The sequence below is a fragment of the Ornithorhynchus anatinus genome, chromosome 5 (assembly GCF_004115215.2).
Source record: "Ornithorhynchus anatinus isolate Pmale09 chromosome 5, mOrnAna1.pri.v4, whole genome shotgun sequence".
NCBI lineage: Eukaryota > Metazoa > Chordata > Mammalia > Monotremata > Ornithorhynchidae > Ornithorhynchus > Ornithorhynchus anatinus.
Genome location: NC_041732.1, coordinates 103901323 through 103924567, shown reverse-complemented (window position 1 = coordinate 103924567; position 23245 = coordinate 103901323). Strand labels below are relative to the sequence as shown.

General features: G+C 53.9%; 1 protein-coding gene across 1 annotated transcript in view; it reads left to right on the top strand.

Moving 5' to 3' along the window:
• The window catches only part of TGFA (transforming growth factor alpha), a 99937-nt gene that overhangs the window by 41481 nt on the left and 35211 nt on the right, over positions 1-23245 (top strand). Inside the window, exon 2 of the mRNA XM_029066612.2 lies at positions 7770-7823. Within this exon, the coding sequence (XP_028922445.1) occupies positions 7770-7823 (54 nt within the window). The remainder of the gene's footprint in view (positions 1-7769; positions 7824-23245) is intronic.

Below are 23245 nucleotides of genomic sequence, written 5' to 3'. Positions count from 1 at the left end.
GTTTCCTATGTGCCAAGCACTGTTCTAAGCGCTGGGGTAGACACAAGCTAATCAGGTTGGACACCGTCCCTGACCCACGTGGGGCTCCCAGTCTTTAACTGCATTTTAGAGCTGAGGGAACCGAGGACCAAAGGAGTGAAGCGACTCGTCCGAGGTCACACGGCAGATGAGCGGCGGAGCCGGGATGAGAACCCGGGCCCTTCCGACTCCCGGGCCCGGGCTCTATCCATTAGGCCATGCTGCTTCCTACTCTGTGCAGAACACTGTACTAGGCACTTGGGAGAGTACATTAATAATAATAATAATAATACTGTTGGTATTTGTTAAATGCTTACTATGTGCCGAGCACTGTTCTAAGTGCTGGGATAGACACAGGGGAATCAGGTTGTCCCACGTGGGGCTCACAGTTTTAATCCCCATTTTACAGATGAGGTAACTGAGGCACCGAGAAGTTCAGGGACTTGCCCAAAGTCACACAGCTGACAAGTGGCCGAGCTGGGATTCGAACCCATGACCTCCGACTCCAAAGCCCGGGCTCTTTCCACTGAGCCACGCTGCTTCTCTATTGAGAAAGTAGAAACGATCCCTGCCCTCAAGGGCATTTATAAATATAATTCTATTTATTTTATTATGACGTATATATAATTCTATTTATAACGATGCTACTGATGCCCGTTACTTGCTTTGATGTCGGTCTCCCCCTTCTCGACCGTGAGCCCGTTGTGGGCAGGGATTGTCTCTCTTTGTCGCTGAATTGTACTTCCCAAGCGCTTAGTACAGCGCTCTGCACACGGTAAGAGCTCAATAAATACGATCGAATGCATGAGGAGCGGCTTGTATTCTACCCTGCGCAGAACACTGTATTAGACACTCGGGAAAGGACAGTCGACTTAGAAGGTGCGATTTCTGCCTTCAAAGAGCTGACAGCCTATTCATTCATTCATTCAATAGTATTTATTGAGCGCTTCCTATGTGCAGAGCACTGGACTAAACGCTTGGAATGGACAATTCGGCAACAGATAGAGACAATCCCTGCCCAGTGACGGGCTTACGGTCTAATCGGGGGAGACCTATTATGTGCAGAGCACTGTAGTAGACATTGCTGTGGGACTCAGTCAGTGGTAGTTATTGAGTGCTTACTGTGTAATGACAATAATAATTGGGGTATTTGTTAAGTTCATACTATGTGCCAAGCACTGTTCTAAAGCACTAGGGTGGATACAAGCTAATCGGGTTGGACCCAGTCCCTGTCCTCCATGGGGCCCCAGGTCTTCATTCCCCATTTTTGCGGATGAGGTCACTGAGGCCCAGAGAAGTGAAGTGACCTGTCCAAGGTCACACAGCAGACAAGTGGCGGAGACGAGATTAGAACCCAGGCCCTCCGACTCCCAAGCCCCAAGCTCTTGCCACTAGGCCATGCTGCTTCCCAGAACGCTGTACTGAGCGCTCGGAGAGAGTACGGTACAACAACAGAGCGGGCATGCTGCTTCTCTAATCCCGGCTCCGCCGCTTCCCTTCTGCGGGACTCTGGGCAAGTCACTTTACTTCTCTGGGCCTCAGTTCCCTCATCTGTACAGTGGGCGTTCAATACCTGCCCTCCCTCCTACCCTCCCTTCATGCTGCCATGAAGCAGCATGGCAGAGTGGATAGAGTACAGGCTTGGGAAGGAGAAGGTCATGGGTTCTAATCCTGGCTCCTCCACTCGTCTGCTGTGGGACCTTGAGCAAGTCACTTCACTTCTCTGCGCCCCACTGACCTCAACTGTCAAAATGGGGATGGAGACCGTGAGCCCCACGGGGGCCAGGGACCGGATCCAACCCCATTTGTTTGTACCCACTCCAGTACTCAGTACAGTGCCTGGCACTTACTAAGCGCTTAACAAATACCATAATAGTAATTATTATTATTATTTAAAATGTGAGCCCCATGGGGGTCCTCAAGGTCTAGTCTCCCTCTAGATTGAAACCTCGCTGTGGGTAGGGAACGTACCTATCAGCTCGATTATGTTATCCTCTCCCAAGCACGTAGTACGGTGCTCTACACGTAGCGAACGCTCGTTAAATGAGAAGCAGCGTGGCTCAGTGGCAAGAGCCCGGGCTTGGGAGTCAGAAGTCATGGGTTCGAATCCCGCCCTTGCCACTTGTCAGCTGTGCGACTGTGGGCAAGTCACTTGACTTCTCTGGGCCTCAGTTCCCTCATCTGTCAAATGGGGATTAAGACTGTGAGCCTCACGTGGGACAACCTGATTAACCTGTATCTACTCCAGCGCTTAGAACAGTGCTCTGCACATAGTAAGCGCTCGACAAATACCGACATTATATTAAATGTCATTGATTGGAGTCTGGGCTCCCCTCAGGATGGGGTCCCCTGGGGCAGAGAGAGCGTGGGCCGGGAGTGAGAATGAGAATAATAATAATAATGTTGGTATTTAAGCGCTTACTAGGTGCAGAGCACTGTTCTAAGCGCTGGGGGAGATACAGGGTCATCGGGTTGTCCCACGTGAGACTCACAGTTAATCCCCATTTTACAGATGAGGTAACTGAGGCCCAGAGAAGTGAAGTGACTCGCCCACAGTCACACAGCTGCCAAGTGGCCGAGCTGGGATTCAAAGTCATGACCTCTGACTCCCAAGCCCGGGTTCTTTCCACTGAGCCACGCTGCTTCTCTAGTGATAGTAACTGTTGTATTTGTTAAGTGCTCACTATGTGCCAGGCACTGTACTAATCGCTGGGTTGGATCCAGTCCCTGTCCCACCTCAGGCTCACGGTCTCAATCCCCATTTTCCAGATGAGGGAACTGAAGCCCGGAGAAGTGCCCTGCCCCAGGTCACCCAGCGGACGAGGGGCGGAGCCGGGATTAGAACCCATGACCCTCTGACTCCCGGGCCCGGGCTCTCTCCACTAGGCCGTGCCGCTTCTCCGAACCCTGGTGTGGGAATCTTTCTTTTCCAAAACGGGCTGGGGTCCAGGTCCACAGGCTGCCAGCTCCCCGACGCCCTCTCCCTCCTCCCGCCCCGCAGGCTTTAGCAAGTTACTTTATCTAGGAATGCAAGGGGCAGAAAGGGAATATTCTTCTTTTAATGTTCACATTGTGAATAATAATAGTAATAACAACCCGGCGCTTTCATCTGTGGAACAGGGTGCTTTTGCAAACATTAATTAATTCCCTGAACACCTTTGTGAGCTAAGGAGCTGTCATTATCCCCATTCCACGGATGAGGAAACTGAGAGACGGGGAGGTGAAGCGAAGTGCCCTTTGGCGAGGAGTTGCTAGGCGGCTTCACAGCTCCCCTGCTCATTTTCAGGATGGCAAGTATATATATATATATATTTTTTTCTAGAGTGGTATATCTTAAGCACTTACTGTGTGCCAGGCACTCGTTTGCGAAGCAGCGTGGCTTAGGGGCAAGAGCCCGGGCTTGGGAGTCAGAGGACGTGGGTTCTAATCCCGGCTCCGCGCTTGTCCGCTGCGTGACCTTGGGTGAGCCACGTATCTTCTCTACGCCTCAGTGACCTCATCTGTAAAATGGGGATGAAGACTGTGAGCCCCACGTGGGACCACCTGATGACCTTGTATCTCCCCCAGCGCTTAGAGCAGTGCTTGGCTCATAGTAAGCGCTTAACGAAGACCAAAATCATCGTCATTATTATTATTACTGTTAAGCGCCGGGGTAGATACAAGTTTATCAGATTAGATACCGTCTTCTACTTCTACTCCAACGCAGCCCGCACACTCGGCTCCTCTAATGCCAACCTTCTCCCCGGGCCTCCAGCTCGCCCGTCCCGCCGCCGCCGCCCGGCCCACGTCCCGCCTCTGGCCCGGAATGCCGTCCCTCCTCAAAATCCCACAGAAAATCACTCTCCCCCCCTTTCAAAACCTTACTGAAGGCCCACCTCCTCCAAGAAGCCTTCCCTGATTATGTCCTCCTCTTCTCCCGCTCCCTTCACTCATCCCCCCTCCCCGCCCCGCCCCACTTACGTCCACATCCCTCATTTATTTATTTCTCTTCATGTCTGTCTCCCCCTCTAGACTATCAGCTCACTGTGGGCAGGGAATGTGTCCGTTTACTGTTCTACCGTCCTCTCCCAAGCCCTTAGTCCGGTGCTCTGCACAGCGCTCAATAAATACGATTGAATGAATGAAGGAGGGAACTGAGGCCCAGAGATGTGAAGCGACTTGCCCTAGGTCACACAGCAGACAGCAGAGCAGGGTTTAGAACCCAGGTCGTCTGACTCTCAAGCCCACGCTCTTTCCACTAGGCCACGCTGCTTGTTAAGCGCTTACTATATGTGAGCCACCATTCTACGTGCCGGAATAGATACGAGATGATCGGGTTGGACACAGTCCCTGTCCCTTGCCTACAGTCAAGCGTTTCCGCCTTCCGAGATTCCGGCTCGCAGATTTACTCCCAGGATCCACGTTTTTGTCCCGCCGTCGTCCAGCAGAGCCGTCGACGGTGTCGTGTGCCTCCACGCCCACGTATCGGGGAGGGAGAGATGGTATTTGTTGAGCACTTACTACGTGCCGGGCACTGTGCTAAGGATCGGGTCGGACACGGTCCCTGTCCCACGTGGGGCTCGCCGTCTCAGTTCCCCGCTTGACAGATGAGGGAACCGAGGCCCAGAGAAGTGAAGTGACTTGCCCGAGGTCCCACAGCAGAGCCGGGATTAGAACCCACGACCTTCTGACGCCCGGGCTCCGGCCCGTCCGCCACGCGGGGGCCGGGGTTCGTCTCGGTCTGGGCCGGAGAGGAGCCGGGAGCAGCAGGTTAATTTGACTCACTCGGGGCAGGAATGTGAAGCATTTCACGGCGAGGAGGCTGGGTCTGCTCGGGATATAATTATAGGTCACCATCTGTCATCGCCCCAGGGTGGTTCTGGAGGGAGGGAGCCCGGCAATCGGTCGATCGTATTTATTGAACGCTTACTCTGTGCGCAGCGCTGGACTGAGCGCTTGGGAAGACTCGTCTCGCTGCTCTCCTCCTCCAACCCAGCCGGCACGCTTCGCTCCTCTAACGCCCACCTTCTCCCCGGGGCTCCGTCTCGCCGCCGACCTCTCGCCCACGTCCCGCCTCTGACCCGGGACGCCCTCCCTCCTCGTATCCGACGGACGATGACTCTCCCCGCCTTCCAAGCCTAATTGAAGGCCCGTCTCCTCCAGGAGGCCTTCCCCGACTAAACCCCACTTTTCCTCCTCTCCCACTCCCTTCCGCGTCGCCCCGACTCGCTCCCTTTCTTCATCCCCCCTCCCGGCCCCACGCCACTTAGGTCCGTCTCGGTCATTTATTTATTTCTCCCCCCCCCAGACTGTCAGCTCACTGTGGGCAGGGAATGTGTCTGTTTATTGTTCTCTCCCAAATGCTTAGTACAGTGCTCTGCATTCATTCATTCATTCAATAGTATTTATTGCGCGCTTACTATGTGCAGAGCACTGGACTAAGCGCTTGGAATGGACAATGCGGCAACAGATAGAGACGATCCCTGCCCAGTGACGGGCTCAAGGTCGAATCGGGACAGAGTAAGGGCTCAATAAATACGACTGAATGACTGAATGAACCCGGAAACTTCACTCCCCGAGTATCAGCTTGCTCACTGGGCCCCGATCTCGTCTATCTCGCCGCCGACCCCCAGCCCGTGATGGGTTGGGACTCCCACCCCGTCCATATCCGCCAGACTACCCCTCTCCCAGCCTTCAAAGCCGTATTTAATAATAATAATAATGTTGGTATTTGTTAAGTGCTTACTAGGTGCAGAGCACTGTTCTAAGCATTGGGGGAGATACGGGGTCATCAGGTTGTCCCTCATGTGGCTCCCAGTCTTCATCCCCGTTTGACAGACGAGGGAACTGAGGCCCAGAGAAGTGAAGTGACTTGCCCACAGTCACACAGCTGACAAGTGGCAGAGCTGGAATTCGAACTCATGACCTCTGACTCCCAAGCCCGGGCTCTTTCCACTGAGCCTCCTCCAAGAGGCCTTCCCCGATGAAGCCCTCTTTTCCCCCCGAATCCCTCTCCCTTCTGCGTCGTTCTGTGACCTCTGGGCACTTGATTTTCGCCTCGTCCTCAGCCCCCGGCACTTATGTCCAGATCTACGTAGCTCAGTGGAAAGAGCCCGGGCTTGGGAGTCAGAGGTCGTGGGTTCGAATCCCTGCTCCGCCATTTGGCAGCTGTGTGACCGTGGGCAAGTCACTTCACTTCTCTGGGCCTCAGTTACCTCATCCGGAAAATGGGGATTAACTGTGAGCCTCACGTGGGACAACCTCATTACCCTGTATCCACCCCAGCGCTTAGAACAGTGCTTTGCACCTAGTAAGCGCTTAACCAATACCAACGTTATTATTATTATCTGGAAACTACTTCTATTAATGTCTGTCTTCCCCTCTAGACGGAAAGCTTGTGAGCTGGGAATGTGTCGACCCATTCCGTTGGATTAGACTTTCCCAAACACCTAGTACAGTGTTGTGCACATAGTAAGCACTCAATAAATACCACGGATTGATTGATGTTCAGGACGAACCGTTGCTCACGGAAGCTCTCGGATTGACCCTTTTCCATAGAATAATTGTGGTATTTCTTAAGCGCCTACTATGTGCCAGGCTCTGTCCTAAGCGCTGCAGTGGATACCAGCAAATCGGGTTGGACACGGTCCTTTCAGTCACCTCCCCCGAGCCCCACAACACTTACATCCAACTCTGTCATTTATTTATTTCTATTAATAATAATGATGTTGGTATTTGTTAAGCACTTACTATGCGCCAAGCACTGTTTTAAGCACAAGCTCATCAGGTTGTCCCAGGTGGGGCTCACAGTCTAATCCCCATTTTACAGATGAGGTAACTGAGGCCCGGAGAAGCGAAGCGACTTGCCCAAAGTCACACAGCTGACAAGCGGCGGGGTCGGAATTAGAACCCACGACCTCTGACTCCCAAACCCGGGCTCTTGCCACGGAGCCACGCTGCTTCTCAGCGTGAATGAATGAACATAGTGATGTCCAGGCCTAGGAATGGGTCACTGCCTTGTTTCGAACTTCCCAAACTCTCAGTCCACTGCAAGGCAGCCAGTGATCGGACCAAAGCTCATCCAAATGATCAGACCATTTTCTGATACCCATCGAGCACTGCGGAGCACTGTACTAAGCGCTTGGGAGAGTCCAATACAGCCATAAACGGACACATTCCCGGCCCTCACAAGCTTATAGTTTAATGACAATAAAGATGGTATTTGTTAAGCGCTTACTATGTGCCCAGGACTGCCCTAAGCACTAGGGTAGATACAAGGCGATCAGGCCGTCCCACGTGGGGCTCACAGCCTCCCTCCCCATTTTCCGGATGAGGGAACCGAGGCCCAGAGAAGCCAAGGGACTTGCTCAAGGTCGCACAGCAGACAAGTGGCGGAGGTGGGATTATTCATTCATTCAATAGTATTTATTGAGCACTTACTATGTGCAGAGCACTGGACCGAGCGCTTGGAATGGACAAATCGGTAACAGATAGAGACGGTCCCTGCCCTTTGCCGGGCTTACGGTCTAATCGGGGGAGATTAGAACCCAGGACCTCCGACTCCCAAGTCCGTGCTCTTGCCAGAGGGAGGAGAGACGGATCGGGACGAAGGAATCGTTCATTCATTCATTCGGTAGTATTTATTGAGCGCTATCAGAAACGGTGAATAGAATGTTCCCACCAGAGTGAGGCCGGAGAGGAGGAAATGCACCGCTAACCACTGGGGTTCGTTGAAGCGTTCGTAAAATTTGTCCGTCTGTTTCTCTCCTCAGGTATTTTATTAGCTGCCTGCCAGGCCCTGGAGAACACGACGTCGGCCTTGAGTGGTGAGTGAGTATTTTGCGAGAAACTAATGATCGTGATGAATGATTATGGCATTAACAAGATGACCCCACGGCCCCACCTACCCATCTATCAAAGATCTCACTCCATCGGTGGTATTTAAAAAAAAAAAAATGGTGGTATTTGTTAAGCGCTTACTATGTGCAAAGCACCGTTCTAAGCGCTGGGGGATACGAGGTGATCACGTTGTCCCCCGTGGGGCTCGCAGTTTGAATCCCCATTTTACAGATGAGGGAAGTGAAGTGACTTGCCCAAAGTCACACAGCTGGCAAGCGGCGGAGCTGGGATTAGAACCCATGACCTCTGACTCCCAAGCCCGGGTTCGTTCCTCTGAGCCACGCTGCTTCTCTACTATTTACTGAGCGCTCACTGTGTGCAGAACACTGTACACTTGTGTGCTCGGACCCTGCATGTGGGGAGAAATGTCCTTCAACAAGAGAGCCCCAGGGTCTCACCCTTCCATCAGTCCACCAGCGTGACCTTGGGCAAGTCTCCTCACTTCTCCCTGCCTCAGTTCCCTCATCTGGAAAATGGGGATGAAGACTGAGAGCCCCACGTGGGACAGGGACTTTGACCCGATTTGCTTGGATCTCCCCCAGCGCTTAGGACAGTGCCTGGCACAAGGAAAGCGCTGAACAGATGCCATCATCATTATTATTATTATTATTATTAATATTAGTCTCATTTGATAGGTGGGCTTACTATGTGCAGAGCCCTGTATTAACCGCTTGTGAGAGCCCAGTAAAGTAGAGTTAACCGGCACAATCTCCACTCACAAGGAGTTTACACCCAAGGATGGACTGAGAAACTGCTATATGAATTCAAAAGTATTTATTGAGCGCTTACTATGTGCAGAGCACTGTACTAAGCGCTTGGAATGGACAATTCGGCAACAGATAGAGACAATCCCTGCTCTTGCACAGCGCTGTACTAGACGGTCGGGATAATACAATCGAATTTTCATTCACACAATTACTGTGTGCAGAGCACTGTGATAACAATAATAATTGTGGTGTTTAAGGGTTTACTCTGTGCCAGGCACTGTACTAAGCGCTGGAGTGGACACAAGTAAATCGGGTTGGACTATGTCCCACATGGGGCTCACAGTGTCAATCCCCGTTTTACAGATGAGAAAATTGAGGCCCTTAGAAGTGAAGGGACTTGCTCAAGGTCACACTGCAGACAAGTGGCAGAGCCGGGATTAGAACCCTTGACTTTCTGACTCCCAGGCCCGAGCTCTAGCCTCTAAGCCATGCTGTACTAAGCGCTTGGGAGAGGACAGTGCAATAGAGTTGGTAGACAGGTTCCTGACCTACATAAGTCTGATAGATGAAGGAATTGGTAGATATTTATAATGATGGTATTTGTTAAGCACTTACTATGTGCCAAGCACCGTTCTAAGCACTGGGGTAAATACGAGGTCATCAGGTTGTCCCCCGTGGGGCTCACGGTCTTCATCCCCATTTGACAGATGAGGTCACTGAGGCCCAGAGAAGTGAAGTGATGTGCCCAAAGTCACACAGCTGAGAAGCGGCAGAGCCGGGATTAAAACCCACCACCTCTGATTCCCAAGCCTGCACTCTTTCTTACTATACATAAGAACCGCTTACTATGTGCCAGGCACTGGACTAAGCACTGAGAGCCCCCTTCTAGACCGTGAGCCCGTTACCGGGCAGGGATTGTCTCTATCTGTTGCTGAGTTGTCCATTCCAAGCGTTTAGTCCAGTGCTCCGCACATAGTAAGCGCTCAATAAATAGGATTGAATGAGTGAATGAACGAACCCAGGTCCTTCTGACTCCCACGTAGCCGCACTGTTTCTCTTCTGAATGTGAAGGGGATGGGAGTTCCAGGCCCGAGGCGGGCCGGGGGCCGGGGGTCGGCGGTGGGCCGGGCGAGCGGCGGCGGAGCGGAGGAGCGCGGTGTGCGGCCCAGGGTGGAGGAGGAGGAGAGGAGGGAGGGGAGGCCGGAGGGGGCCGGGGGACGGACGGCCTGAAAGATGCCGGGGACCGGTTTCTGTTTGACGCGGAGGTGGACGGGCGACCCCCGGAGGGTCTCGAGGAGCGGGGAGACGTCGACGGAAAGGCTCTTTCGAAAGTTGATCCGAGCGGACAGGGTGAAATCTGGACGGGAGTGAGGAGAGCCCGCAGGCCGGGAGGACGCTGAGGCGGTATTCATCCATTCAATAATATCTATTGAGCGCTTACTATGTGCCGAGCACTTGGAATGTACGATTCGGCAACAGTTAGACGATCCCTGCCCAACGACGGGCTCACACTCTGAACGGGGGAGACAGACGGCAAAGCAAAAGAGAACAAAACAAAAAACAAGACGACATCACCAAGATAATGATGAGGCAGCAGCGTGGCTGAGTGGCAAGAGCCTGGGCTTCGGAGTCAGAAGTCATGGGTTCGACTCCCGGCTCTGCCACTCGGCAGCTGTGTGACCGTGGGCGAGTCACTTCACTTCTCTGGGCCTCAGTTCCCTCATCTGGAAAATGGGGATTAACGGTGAGCCTCACCTGGGACAACCTGATTTCCCTATATCTACCCCAGCACTTAGAACAGTGCTCTGCACGTAGTAAGCGCTTAACAAATACCAACATTATTATTATAAATGGAATCAAGGGATTGTGCACCTCATTAACAAAATAAATAGGGTAATAAATAATATATACAAATGAGCACAGTGCTGAGGGGAGGGGAAGGGGGAAGAGCAGAGGGTGGTGGGGAGGGGAGGGAGTAGTGGGGATGTGACAGCTCGGGGGCAGTTTGGATGGAGAGGAAGGGATGGATTCTAGAGATTTTGTAACGCGTGGAACCGAAAGGGAGAATGCCGAGCCTCATTGATTCATTCGGTCGTATTTATTGAGCGCTTACTGGATGCAGAGCACTGGACTGTGTTTAGACCGTGAGCCCGTCCCTTTGGACCGTGAGCCCGTCGTTGGGCAGGGATGATCTCTATCTGTTACTGAATTGTCCATTCCAAGCATTTGGTACAGTGCTCTGCACATAGTAAGCGCTCAATAAATACTACTGAATGAATAGTGAGCGCTCAATATATACGACCGAATGAAAGAAATGGACTAAGCGCAGCACGGTGTAGTGGTTAGAACCCAGGCCTGGGAGTCAGAAGGTCGTGGGTTCTAATCCCGGCTCCGCCACTCTTCCGCTGTGGGACCTTGGGCAAATTATTTCGCTTCTCCGGGCCTCGGTTCCCTCATCTGGAAAATGGGGATTGAGACCGTGAGCCCCATGTGGGGCAGGGACTGTGTCCATCCCGATTTGCTTGGATCCGCCTCAGCGCCTGGTAGAGTGTCTGGCACATAATAAGTGCTTAAAAATATCTCAGTACTTATTATTAATAACAACAACAAACAGACACATTCTCTGACCACAACCCTGCCCTAGACAGTCCTACAGTCTACTGGAGCTGACAGTCTACTGTTTGCTGAGCACTATACTAAGCACTTGGGAGAGTAAAGTAGAGTTAGGAGAACCAATCCCTGGACCCAAGGATCGTAGAGTCTATCGGGAGCAGAACACCGTCCCAAGTTCTTGAGCGAGTAATATAGAATTAATATTCTTCCTCAAAGGTCCCAGGTCCTGCGGACTTCCAGGCCCGGGCTCTGTCCACTAAACCATTTTTGATTGCACACATGCTCCACCGCCCTCCCAGCCCCATGGCACTTATGTCCTTATTAAGTAAATTTACTTATTTATAATAATACTAATATTAATACCTGTGGTATTGGTTAAGTGCTTACTGGGTGCCAGGCATCCAGCAATCAAGGACTGGGGTGGGTACAGGCAAATCGGGTTGGACACAGTCGCTGTCCCGCGTGAGGCTCCCGGTTTCGATCCCCATTTTCCAGATGAGGGAACCGAGGCCCAGAGAAGTGAAGCGACTCGCCCGAGGTCACCCAGCTGACGGGTGGCGGAGCCGGGATGAGAACCCGGGTCGTTCCGACTCCCAGGCCCGGCCTCCGTCCGCTAGACCGTGTCTGCCTCCCCCTCTAGACCGCAAGCTCCTTGTGGGCAGCGAATGTGTCGGTTTAATAATAATAATAGTGGTATTTTTTAAACGCTTACTATGTGCCAAGCACTGTTCTAAGCGCTGGGATGATACAAGGTGATCAGGTTGTCCCACGTGGGGCTCACGGTTTTAATCCCCATTTTACAGATGAGGTCACTGAGGCCCAGAGAAGTGAAGTGACCTGCCCAAAGTCACGCAGCTGGCAAGCGCGGAGCCGGGATTAGAGCCCCTGACCTCTGGCTCCCAAGCCCGGGCTCTTTCCACTGAGCCTTGCTGCTTCTCTAACGGTTTATTGCTCTTTCGTCCTCTCCCGAGCGCTTAGTCCAGTCCTCTGCCCGCAGTAAGTGCTCAATAAATACAGTTCCAGGTCCCCCAGTCTCTCCCCGCTGCCGGAGGCCTTTGCTCCGTAGTCTGGGAGCTGAAGAACGCACCCCAATTGCGGATTGGCCCGGTCCGGCCGGCTACTGCTTGCCCATCTGTGTCTCGCATTTTAATGAGTTTCAGTGGAGCGCCCGAGGGCTGTGTGGCCCGGGAGCCCGGACTCCTGGCTCCTGCACACCAGCCTCCCCTCCCGCGTTGGCCGCCCGTGCCCCTCGGCTTTTTTGAGAAGCGGCGCGGCCTAATGGGTGGACCCCGGGCCTGGGAGCCAGAAGGATCTCTCGTTGGTTGAGACGTATTTAACGAGCGCTTGTTGCGTGCGGAGCACTGCGTTAAGCGCTTGGGAGAGGACGACGCAACAGTAGACACATAATAATAATGTTGGTATCCAGTGCCGAGCACTGTTCTAAGCGCTGGGGTAGACACGGGGGAATCAGGTTGTCCCACGAGGGGCTCACAGTCTTCCTCCCCGTTTTACAGATGAGGTAACAGAGGCACTGAGAAGTCAAGTGACTTGCCCAAAGTCACACAGCTGACAGATGGTGGAGTAGAGATTAGAACCCGTGACATTCCCTGCCCCCGCGGTGAGCCGACAGCCTAGAGACGAGCTGGAAGTCAGGGGAACCCGGGTTCTCCTCCCGACTCCGCCACTTGTCCCCTAAGGGACCTGGGGCAAGTCCCTTCACTTCTCTGGGCCTCGGTTCCCTCATCCGGAAGATGGGGATCGGGTCTGTGAGCCCCACATTGTGAGCAGGAATATATTTATTGTTCTATTATACTCTCCCAAGTGCTTAGTACAGTCCTTCGCACACAGGAAGCCCCCAGTAAATACGATCGAATGAACGTGGGACAGCGACCGGATCCAACCCGATTAGCCTGTATCCACCCCGGCGCTTAGTACAGCGCCTGGTGCAGAGTACGTGCTTAACCGATGCCACAATCATTATTATTATTATTATTCCATCCCGTGGTTCCCTCCCCCGGCTGTCCCGGATAGCAGATGGGTTAATTAAGTCCGGCCCGGGTGCGGATCAGAAAGAGCCAGGAGGTCGATCGGTTTCTAATTTTAATTGAGCATCTGAGGGGGGCGGCGGGAAGGTAGGCGAGAGGGGGCTCGATGTAATAATAATAATAATAATAATAATAATGACGATGATGGTACTCGTTAAGCGCTCGCTACGTGAAGGGGGAGGGGGTGAGCCGGTTTGGCGGGCGGGGGGGAGGGGAAGGCTTAGCGTCTGACAGGCCGTGGGTTTGGAGGCGTGGTTGTTTTTCCGAACAGGTAGGCCGGAGCCCCGGCGGCGGGAACCCAAGCCTCTTCCTCATTCCACCGTCCGGAGTTTCCCGTAGCCGGCTCGAGTCGTCGGAAAACGAGCCGGCCCGCCTGGGGGAGACCGGCTCCCGGGTTCAGCCGCTCCAGGACGGTCGTCTGCTGGGTGACCTTGGCCAAGTCACTTGGATGATAATACCAATTGCAACGGTGGTGTTGGTTAGGTGCTCGCCGGGTGCCGGGGACACTGTACTAAGCGCCGGATTGGAGCGAATCGGGTTGGACTCCGTCCTTGTCCCACGTGGGGCTCCCGGTCTGCGTCCCCAGTTTTACAGATGAGGGGAACCGAGGCCCAGAGAAGGGAAGTGACTTGTCCAAAGTCTCACAGCTGACGAGCGGCGGAGCCGGGGTTAGAACCTTCTGACTCCCAGGCCCGGGCTCTTCTCTGTGCACTTGGAAGGGAACAGTAGAGCTACGAGACGTGATGCCTGCTGGCCAGGAGTTTAGAGTCTACCGTGTGCAGAGCACTGTTCTGAACGTTTGGGAGAGGAAAAATTGAGTTAGGGGGCACGTTCCCTGCCCTCAAGGAGCTGGCAGTCTACTACTGGGTGCAGAGCACTGTTCTGAGCCCTTGGGAGAGGAAAAATTGAGTTAATAGACATGTTCCCTGCCCTCGAGGAGCTGGCAGTCTACTACTGTTCACAGAGCACTGTTCTGAGCACTTGGGAGAGCACCATAGAATTAATAATAATAATGTTGGTATTTGTTAAGCGCTTACTATGTGCAGAGCACTGTTCTAAGTGCTGGGGTAGATACAGGGTCTTTCCCGGCCCTCAAAACATTTACAATCTACTGTGTGCAGAGCACTGTTCTGAGCACTTGGGAGCGGACAACAGAGTTAACAGACACACTGCCGGCCCTCAAGGAGTTTATAGAGAAGCAGCGTGGCTCAGTGGAAAGAGCCCGGGCTTGGGAGTCAGAGGTCGTGGGTTCTAATCCCGGCTCCGCCACTCACTTCATTTCTCTGGGCCTCAGTTACCCCATCCGTAAAATGGGAATGAAGACTGTGAGCCCCACGGGGGACAACCTGATCGCCTTGTATCTACCCCAGCGCTTAAAACGGTGCTTGGCACATAGTAAGCGCTTAACAAATACCAACAATATTATTATAACCTGACAGGAAAGGCAGACTGTGCTAATTACTCTCCCCCCCCCCCCCTTCAAAGCCCTGGTGAAGGCCCGTCTCCTCCCAGAGGGCTTCCCAGATTAAGCCCCCCTTTCCTCTTCTCCCCCTCCCTTCTGCGGCGCCCCGACTCGCTGCCTTTGTCCCGGCAGCGGTGCCTGGCACCTGGTAAGCGCTTAACAAATACTCTCCCGTGGGCTTAGTACAGTGCTGTGCACCCAGTAAGCGCTCAAAAAATACGACTGAGCGAATGATTTATTTCAGTCTGCATATGCTTAGAGTAGGGCTCTGCACACAGTAGGTGATGAGAAAATATCATTACTAATAATAATGTTGGTATTTGTTAAGCGCTTACTACGTGCAGAGCACCGTTCTAAGCGCTGGGGTAGATACAGGGTCATCGGGTTGTCCCACTTGAGGCTCACAGTCTTCATCTCCATTTTACAGATGAGGGAACTGAGGCCCAGAGAAGTGATTTGCCCAAGGTCACACGGCAGACACAAAGTGATTTGCAGTTAGGACGAAAGACGGATTCCGACTGGTTAAAACGGGGACCGGAAAGACCAATAAGTGAATAGATACGTGTTTAAGTCGTGTAGTTTTTATTTAGCGAATAGAAGCGCTCTGTTATTTCCTTCTACTCGCAATTTATGTTAAAAGTCCATTTCTCCTGATAGACCGGAAGCTTCTTGAGAGCAGGGATCGCATCTACTCGTGGACAGAGCCTGGACCTCGGAGTCAGAAGGCTATGGGTTCTAATTCTGGCGCCGCCGCCTGTCGGCTGCAATCCCCATTTTACAGATGAGGGAACCGAGGCCCCGAGGAGTGAAGTGAACTGCTCAAGGTCACACAGCAGTGCAGGGCCCTGCACAGAGTAAGCGCGCGATAAATCCGATCAATCGATTGAAATGGCCATGCGGAAGTAATAATAGTAATGTGGGTATCCGTTAAGCGCTTACTATGTGCAGAGCACCGTTCTAAGCGCTGGGGGAGAAGCAGGGGAATCGGGTTGTCCCGCGTGAGGCTCACAGTCTCCGTCTCCATTTTACGGTACCGTTACTAGAGGTGGCTGAAGGAGTACGTGGCTCGGGGCTGGGGGATAAATCGGGGAAGGCCGGTTGGAGGAGGTGGGATTTGAGGAGGGATTTGAAGGCGGGGGGAGCTGGGGTCTGACGGAGGTAGGGGAGGGAGGGAAATTCCAGGCCGGAGGTGCAGCGGGAGCCGAAGGACGGAGGAGGGAGAGTCCGAGCGGGGGACGGACACGAGTCGGGCCGGGGAGGAGGGAATTCAGCGAGTCGGGCGACAGAGGGAGAAGAAAGCAGAGAAGTGAGGTGGGGTTGGATGGGAGGTTCCTTTATGGTATTTGTTCATTCATTCATTCAATCGTATTTATTGAGCGCTTACTACGTGCAGAGCACTGGACTAAGCGCTCGGAATGTACAGATCGGTAACAGAGACAGTCCCTCCCCTTTGACGGGCTCACAGGCTAATCGGGGGAGACGCACGGACAAGAACAATGGCAATAAATAGAATCGAGGGGATGGACATCTCATTAACAAAATAAATAGCACTTACCACATGGCAGACACCGCTCTAAGCACTGAGGTAATAACAATGTTGGTATTTGTTAAGCGCTTACTATGTGCAGAGCACTGTTCTAGGCGCTGGGGGAGATACAGGGGAATCAGGTTGTCCCACGTGAGGCTCCCGGTCTTCGTCCCCATTTTACAGATGAGGGAACCGAGGCACAGAGAAGTGAAGTGACTCGCCCACGGTCCCACAGCTGACAAGGGGCAGAGCCGGGATTCGAACCCATGACCTCTGACTCCCCAGCCCAGGCTCTTCCTACTGAGCCACGCTGAGGTAGACAAGATCACCAAATTGGACACAGTCCCACACGGGGCTCACAGTCCTCATCCCCATTTTACAGATGAGAGAACTGAGATATAGAGAAGAGAAGTGACTTGTCCAAGGTCTCACGGCCGACGAGCGAGAATCCAGCTCTCTCCGCTGGTCCTCGCTGCTCCTCGGCAGCCTTGATGTCCAAGGGAAGTGGAATATCAGTCGGCGGTATTTGTTGAGGGGCCTCCGTTTGGATGATTCCCAAATCTCCCTCTCCATCCCCGATCCCTCCTTCTCCGCAGTGTCGCATCTCCCCCTGCCTTCAGGACGTCTCCGTCTGGATGCTCCACCGACCCCCTCAGACTTCAAGGCAGAACTCCTCAATCGGTGGTGTGTAGCGTGGCTCGATGGAAAGAGCCCGGGCTTTGGAGTCAGCGGTCATGGGTTCGAGTCCCGGCTCTGCCCCTTGTCAGCTGGGTGACTGTGGGCGAGTCACTTCACTTCTCGGTGCCTCAGTTCCCTCATCTGTAAAATGGGGATTAACTGGGAGCCTCACGTGGGACGACCTGATGACCCTGTATCTACCCCAGCGCTTAGAACGGTGCTCGGCGCATAGTAAGCGCTTAACAAGTACCAACGTTATTATTATTTATTGAGTGCTTTTTGCTCGTGGAGCAGAGTACTCAACTCTTGGGAGAGTACAGGACGGCAGAGTTGGGAGAGGAAATCCCTGCCCACCACGAGCTTACAGACTAGCGAATAGAGAAGCGGCGCGGCTCAGTGGAAAGAGCCCGGGCTTGGGAGTCCGAGTTCATGGGTTCGAGTCCCGGCTCTGCCACTCGGCAGCTGGGTGACTGTGGGCGAGTCGCTTCACTTCTCTGGGCCTCATCCGGAAAATGGGGATGAAGACGGTGAGCCTCAGGTGGGACAACCTGACGACCCTGTATCTCCCCCAGCGCTTAGAACGGTGCTCGGCACATAGTAGGCGCTTAACGAATACCAACATTATTATCCCCACCACCCTTCCCGTCTCACAAGCGGCCATAACCTTGGCATTACGTTCGACTCATTTCTCCCATTCAACCCTCATATTCCGTGGGAAAGTGTCTGTTTTATCGTACGCTGCCAAGCCTTTAATACAGTGCTCTACACACAATTAGCGCTCGATAAATACGATTGACTGATTCGATCAGTCGTATTTATTGAGCGCTTCCTCGATACAGGGCACAGTATTAAGCGCTTGGAAGAGAACCATATAATAATAATAATGACGTTGGTATTTGTTAAGCGCTTACATGTGCAGAGCACTGTTCTAAGCGCTGGGGGAGATACAGGGTAATCGGGTCGTCCCACGTGAGGCTCACCGTTAATCCCCATTTTACAGATGAGGGAACCGAGGCACAGAGAAGAGAAGTGACTCGCCCACAGTCGCACAGCTGACAAGCGGCAGAGCCGGGAGTCGAACCCATGACCTCTGACTCCGAAGCCCGGGCTCTTTCCACTGAGCCAGTGTTGGTAGACACGTTGTCACTCCATAATAAGCTTACAATCTAGCGGACGTCAGATGAGAGCCCGTAGTTGGGTAGGGGTTGTCTCTGTTGCCGAATTGTACTCTCCAAGCGCTTAGTACAGTGCTCTGCACACAGTAAGCGCTCAATAAATACGACTGAATGAACGAATCCATCCAAGTTCTTTTCAATAGTATTTGTTTAGCTTTTTTTTACGCAGTGCTGTACATAAATGGTGCGCGGCTGGGGAAAGAGGGATGAATGAAGGGAGCGAGTCAGGGCGACGCAGAAGGGAGCGGGAGAAGAGGAAAGGAGGGCGCAGGCAGGGAAGGCCTCTCGGCAAGCGTACGGACTTGGGCGTCAGAGGACGTGGGTTCTAATCCCGGCTCCGCCGCTTGTCTGCTGTGTGACCTTGGGCAAGTCACTTCAGCCCAGTGGCAAGAGCCCGGGCTTGGGAGTCGGAGGCCGTGGGTTCTAATCCCAGCTCCGCCACTTGTCCGCTGTGGGACTTCGGGCAAGGCCCTTCGCTTCTCTGTCCCTCGGTTACCTCATCTGTAAAATGGGGATAATAATAATAATCATTATGGTATTTGTTAAGCGCTTATTACGTACCGAGCACCGTTCTAAGCGCTGGGGGAGATACGGGGTCATCGGATTGTCCCACGTGGAGCTCACATTTTTTAATCCCCAGTTTTACAGTTGAGGTAACTGAGGCCCAGTGAAGTGACCTGCCCAAGGTCACACAACAGACAAGTAGTGGAACCGGGATTAGAACCCATGACCTCTGACTCCCAAGCCCGTGCTCTTTCCACTAAGCCACTGTGAGCCCCACGTGGGACAGCCTGGTTACCTTGTGTCTGCCCCAGTGCTTAGAACAGTGCTTGGCTCCTAGGAAGCGCTTATCAAATGCCGTTATCCTTATTATTAATTATTATTCCCTCATCTGGAAAATGGGGATGAGGACTGGGAGCCCCTCGGGGGACGGGGGCTGTGTCCAACCTGATGACCTCAAACCTTACCCAGAGCTTAGAAGAGCGCCTAGCACACAGTAAGCACTCAATAAATATGATTGAATGAATGAAAGTAAGTGCTCAACGAAGACCAGAGCCATTACCGCAATTATCATCATCCACCTCCACGTCAGTAATAATAATAATGTTGGTATTTGTTAAGCGCTTACTATGTGCAGAGCACTGTTCTAAGCGCTGGGGGAGAAGCAGCGTGGCTCAGTGGAAAGAGCACGGGCTTTGGAGTCAGGGCTCATGAGTTCGAATCCCAGCTCTGCCACTCGTCGGCTGTGTGACCGTGGGCAAGTCACTTAACTTCTCTGGGCCTCAGTTCCCTCATCTGTAAAATGGGGATTAAGACTGTGAGCCCCACGTGGGACGACCCGATTCCCCTATGTCTACCCCAGCGCTTAGAACAGTGCTCGGCACATAGTAAGCGCTTAACAAATACCAACATTATTACACAGGTTGTCCCACGTGAGGCTCACAGTTAATCCCCATTTTACAGATGAGGGAACTGAGGCACAGAGTAGTGAAGCGACTTGTCCACAGTCACACAGCTGACAAGTCGTGGCTCAGTGGAAAGAGCCTGGGCTTCGGAGTCAGAGGTCATGAGTTCGACTCCTGGCTCTGCCACTCGTCAGCTGTGTGACGGTGGGCGAGTCACTTCACTTCTCTGGGCCTCAGTTCCCTCATCTGTCAAATGGGGATTAACTGTGAGCCTCACGTGGGACGACCTGATGACCCTGTATCTGCCCCAGCGCTTAGAACAGTGCTCGGCACATAGTGAGCGCTTAACAAATACCGACATTATCAAGTGGCAGAGCCGGGAGTCGAACCCGTGACCTCTGACTCCGAAGCCCAGGCTCTTTCCACTGAGCCACGCTGCTTCCCTGATGTCCCGAAGGCGGGAAGAGCTGGTGCCTGGGGACCCCCAGAAAGGGAAGACTTCCACCCGGGGCCGGGGTCTCTCCGCCGTCCCCCGGCCGGGCGGGTTTCTGGTGAGCCGCCCCGCGGGGGTATTTACTCGGCGAGGCTCCGGCCGGGGGCCCGGCGTCCTCGGGCCGTGACGTTTGTCCGTCGCGGTCCTGGCACGGGAATAAAACCTCCTTTCTTGGCCGGGCCGCCCGGGGGTGAATGGCCGGTCTGTATCCCCAGATTTCGCCCGGTGCCGCTGGCAACCGACACTGAGAGGGTTACTGTTACCAGCCGGGCTCGCCGATCGGGATGAAAAATGAGACGGCGACTCCACCCCGAGAATATTCCCCTTTGTGAGATGAGGTTTGGAAGGGGGGTTCCCTCGCGCGCGCGCGCGGACGGACGGGAAGGGAAAACCTCCCCCAGGCCGCTTCCTCGACGGACACGTCGGGCGGGCGGTCGACGGTTTCTGCCCACGGCCTGCCGAGCGCCCTTTTGACCCTTTCTTTCATTCGATCGTACTTATTGAGCGCTCACTGGGTGCAGAGCACCGTTCTAAACGCTTGGGAGAGGACGGCGCAGCAGTAAGCAGACCCGTTCCCTGCTCGCGTTCGTTCATTCGATCGTATTTATTGAGCGCTCACTGTGCTTCCCAGACTAGAGGGGCACTGGGAAGAGTGTAATAGACCTGACAGATGCGATCCCTGCCTTGAAGGAGGTGACAGTCTAGGGGGTGCAGAGCACTGTGATGAGCGATTGGGAGAATCCAGTCAGCGTGGCTCAGTGGAAAGAGCCTGGGTTTCGGAGTCAGAGGTCGTGGGTTCGACTCCCGGCTCTGCCACTCGTCAGCCGTGTGACTGTGGGCGAGTCACTTCACTTCTCTGGGCCTCAGTTCCCTCATCTGGAAAATGGGGATTAACTGGGAGCCCCACGTGGGACAACCTGATTCCCCTGGATCTCCCCCAGCGCTTAGAACAGTGCTCTGCACCTAGTAAGCGCTTACCAAATACCAACACTATTATCCCTGCCCACAAAAAGCTCGCTGCCTGTTATCTGCAGAGTGCTGTCGTGAGGGCTCGGGAGAGTACGGTAGACTTGGAAGACGTCACCTGCCCTCAAAGAGCTTGCAGTCTACACCGTGCAGAGCACTGTACTGAGCGCTTGGAAGAGTACAATAGAGTGGGAAGACCCGATCTCTGCCTGTAAAGAGCTGCCAGGCAAGCAGGGATAAGGAAGACAACGTAATTTACAAATAGAAGAAGAGAAAGAAGCAGAGAAGCAGAAAGAAGACAGGTGGCGGAGCCGGGATTAGAACCCACGTCCTCTGACTCCCGAGCCCGGGCTCTTTCCACTTAGCCACGTGGCTTCCCGTTAGAGAAGCAGCGTGGCTCAGTGACAAGAGCCCGGGCTTGAGAGTCAAAGGTCGTGGGTTCTAATCCCGGCTCTGCCACCTGGGTGACTTTGGGCAAGTCACTTCACTTCTCGGTGCCTCAGTTCCCTCATCTGTAAAATGGGGATTAAGACTGTGAGCCTCTCGTGGGACAACCTGATGATCCTGTATCTCCCCCGGCGCTTGGAACAGTGCTCGGCCCATAGTAAGCGCTTAACAGATACCAACATTAATTAATTGATTGATTAGAGGGGACAAAGGAGGTGAAGGGATTTAAATCTCTCCCTGGGGGCCAAAGGGCACGAGAAACAGCACGGCACAGTGGAGAGAGCCCGGGCCTGGGAGTCAGAAGGTCATGGGTTCGAGTCCCGGCTCCGCCCCTTGTCATCTGGGTGACTGTGGGCAAGTCACTTCACTTCTCTGTACCTCAGTTCCCTCCTCTGTAAAAGGGGAATTAAGACCGTGAGCCTCCCGTGGGACAACCTGATGACCCTGTATCTCCCCCGGCGCTTAGAACAGTGCTCTGCACAGAGTAAGCGCTTAACAAATACCAACATTATTATTATTAATCCCAGCTCCGCCCCGTGTCTGCTGTGTGACCTTGGGCAAGTCAGTTCTCTGGGCCTCAGTTCCCTCATCTGTCAAATGGGGATGGAGACTGGGAGCCCTACGACAGGGACTGTGATTAGCTTGTATCCACCCCAGGGCTTAGTACGGCGCCGGGCACATAGTAAGTGCTTAACGAATACCGTAATTATTCATTATTATTATGGGGGGGCAGGAGAGGAGGTGGGGGTCTCTCCCCGGGAGGGTGGAGGGGGCTGGGGGGCGTCTCTCTCCCCGGGCCCGGACTACCGACGCCGGCTCGGCGGCTGCGCGGGTGGCTGCCCGGGGGAGGTGGGCACCTCCTGGGAAGCCCAGGGACGTTGGGCAAGCGGCGCGTGGGAGGGGAGAGAGCGCGGAGCCCTTCCGCCTCTCTCTCTCTCCCTCTCGGTGTATATTTTGTGTGTGTAAGTGGCCCAGGAGGCCCAGACCGGTCCAGAGCGGCATTCCGCCGGACACCTGGGAACACGGTCGCCCAGCCGGGGACGCCTGGGGCCGGGGCTCGGCTGCCCCCCCCGGGCCGGCCACGGTGACCCCGACAAGGGCGCATCACGGGGTCTCGCCGGGGCGGGGAGAGCGGATGGCTACGGGGAGGCGGTGAGATCTCAGAAGGGCTTTGACGGCGGGAGCGTCGCTTTTGGGTACGAACGCGAACATCGCCGTCATCCCTGTCGGGGAAAATAAAAAAGGGTGATATTTGTTGCGTGTTGGAGTGGGGAGAGGCAGGAGGCAGGGAGGTCAGCGAGGAGGCCGACGCAGTAGTCAGAGGGGGTTGAATCCGTCCTCGGACCAGCAGGCTGGCGGTCTGGACGGAGAGGGAGGGGCGGATTTTAGCGACGTGGCGGAGGCGGAACCGACAGGATTTGGCGAAAGATTAAATACGTGGGTTGAGCGAGAGAGATGAGTTGAAGATAACGTCCAGGCTATGGGCTCGTGAGACGGGCTGGAGGGTGGTGGCGTCTACAGTGATGGGAAAGACAGGATGGAGGACAGGGTTTGGGTGGGAAGGCGAAGATGAGAAGCACCGTGGCCTGGTGAGTAGTAGATCACAGGCCCGGTTCGAATCCGGGCTCCGCCACTTGCCCGCTGTGGAACCTGGGGCAAGTCGTTCCGCTTCTCTGCGGCTCAGTGACCTCATCTGTAAAATGGGGATTCAGACTGTGACCAACCTGCCTCATTACCTTGCCTCTTCCCCAGGAGGGGAGATTTTAGGGAGATCTCGCCTGGGGGTTTCAGTTTTTCAATGAAATAGCTGCCCGGGTCAATAGGGGCAA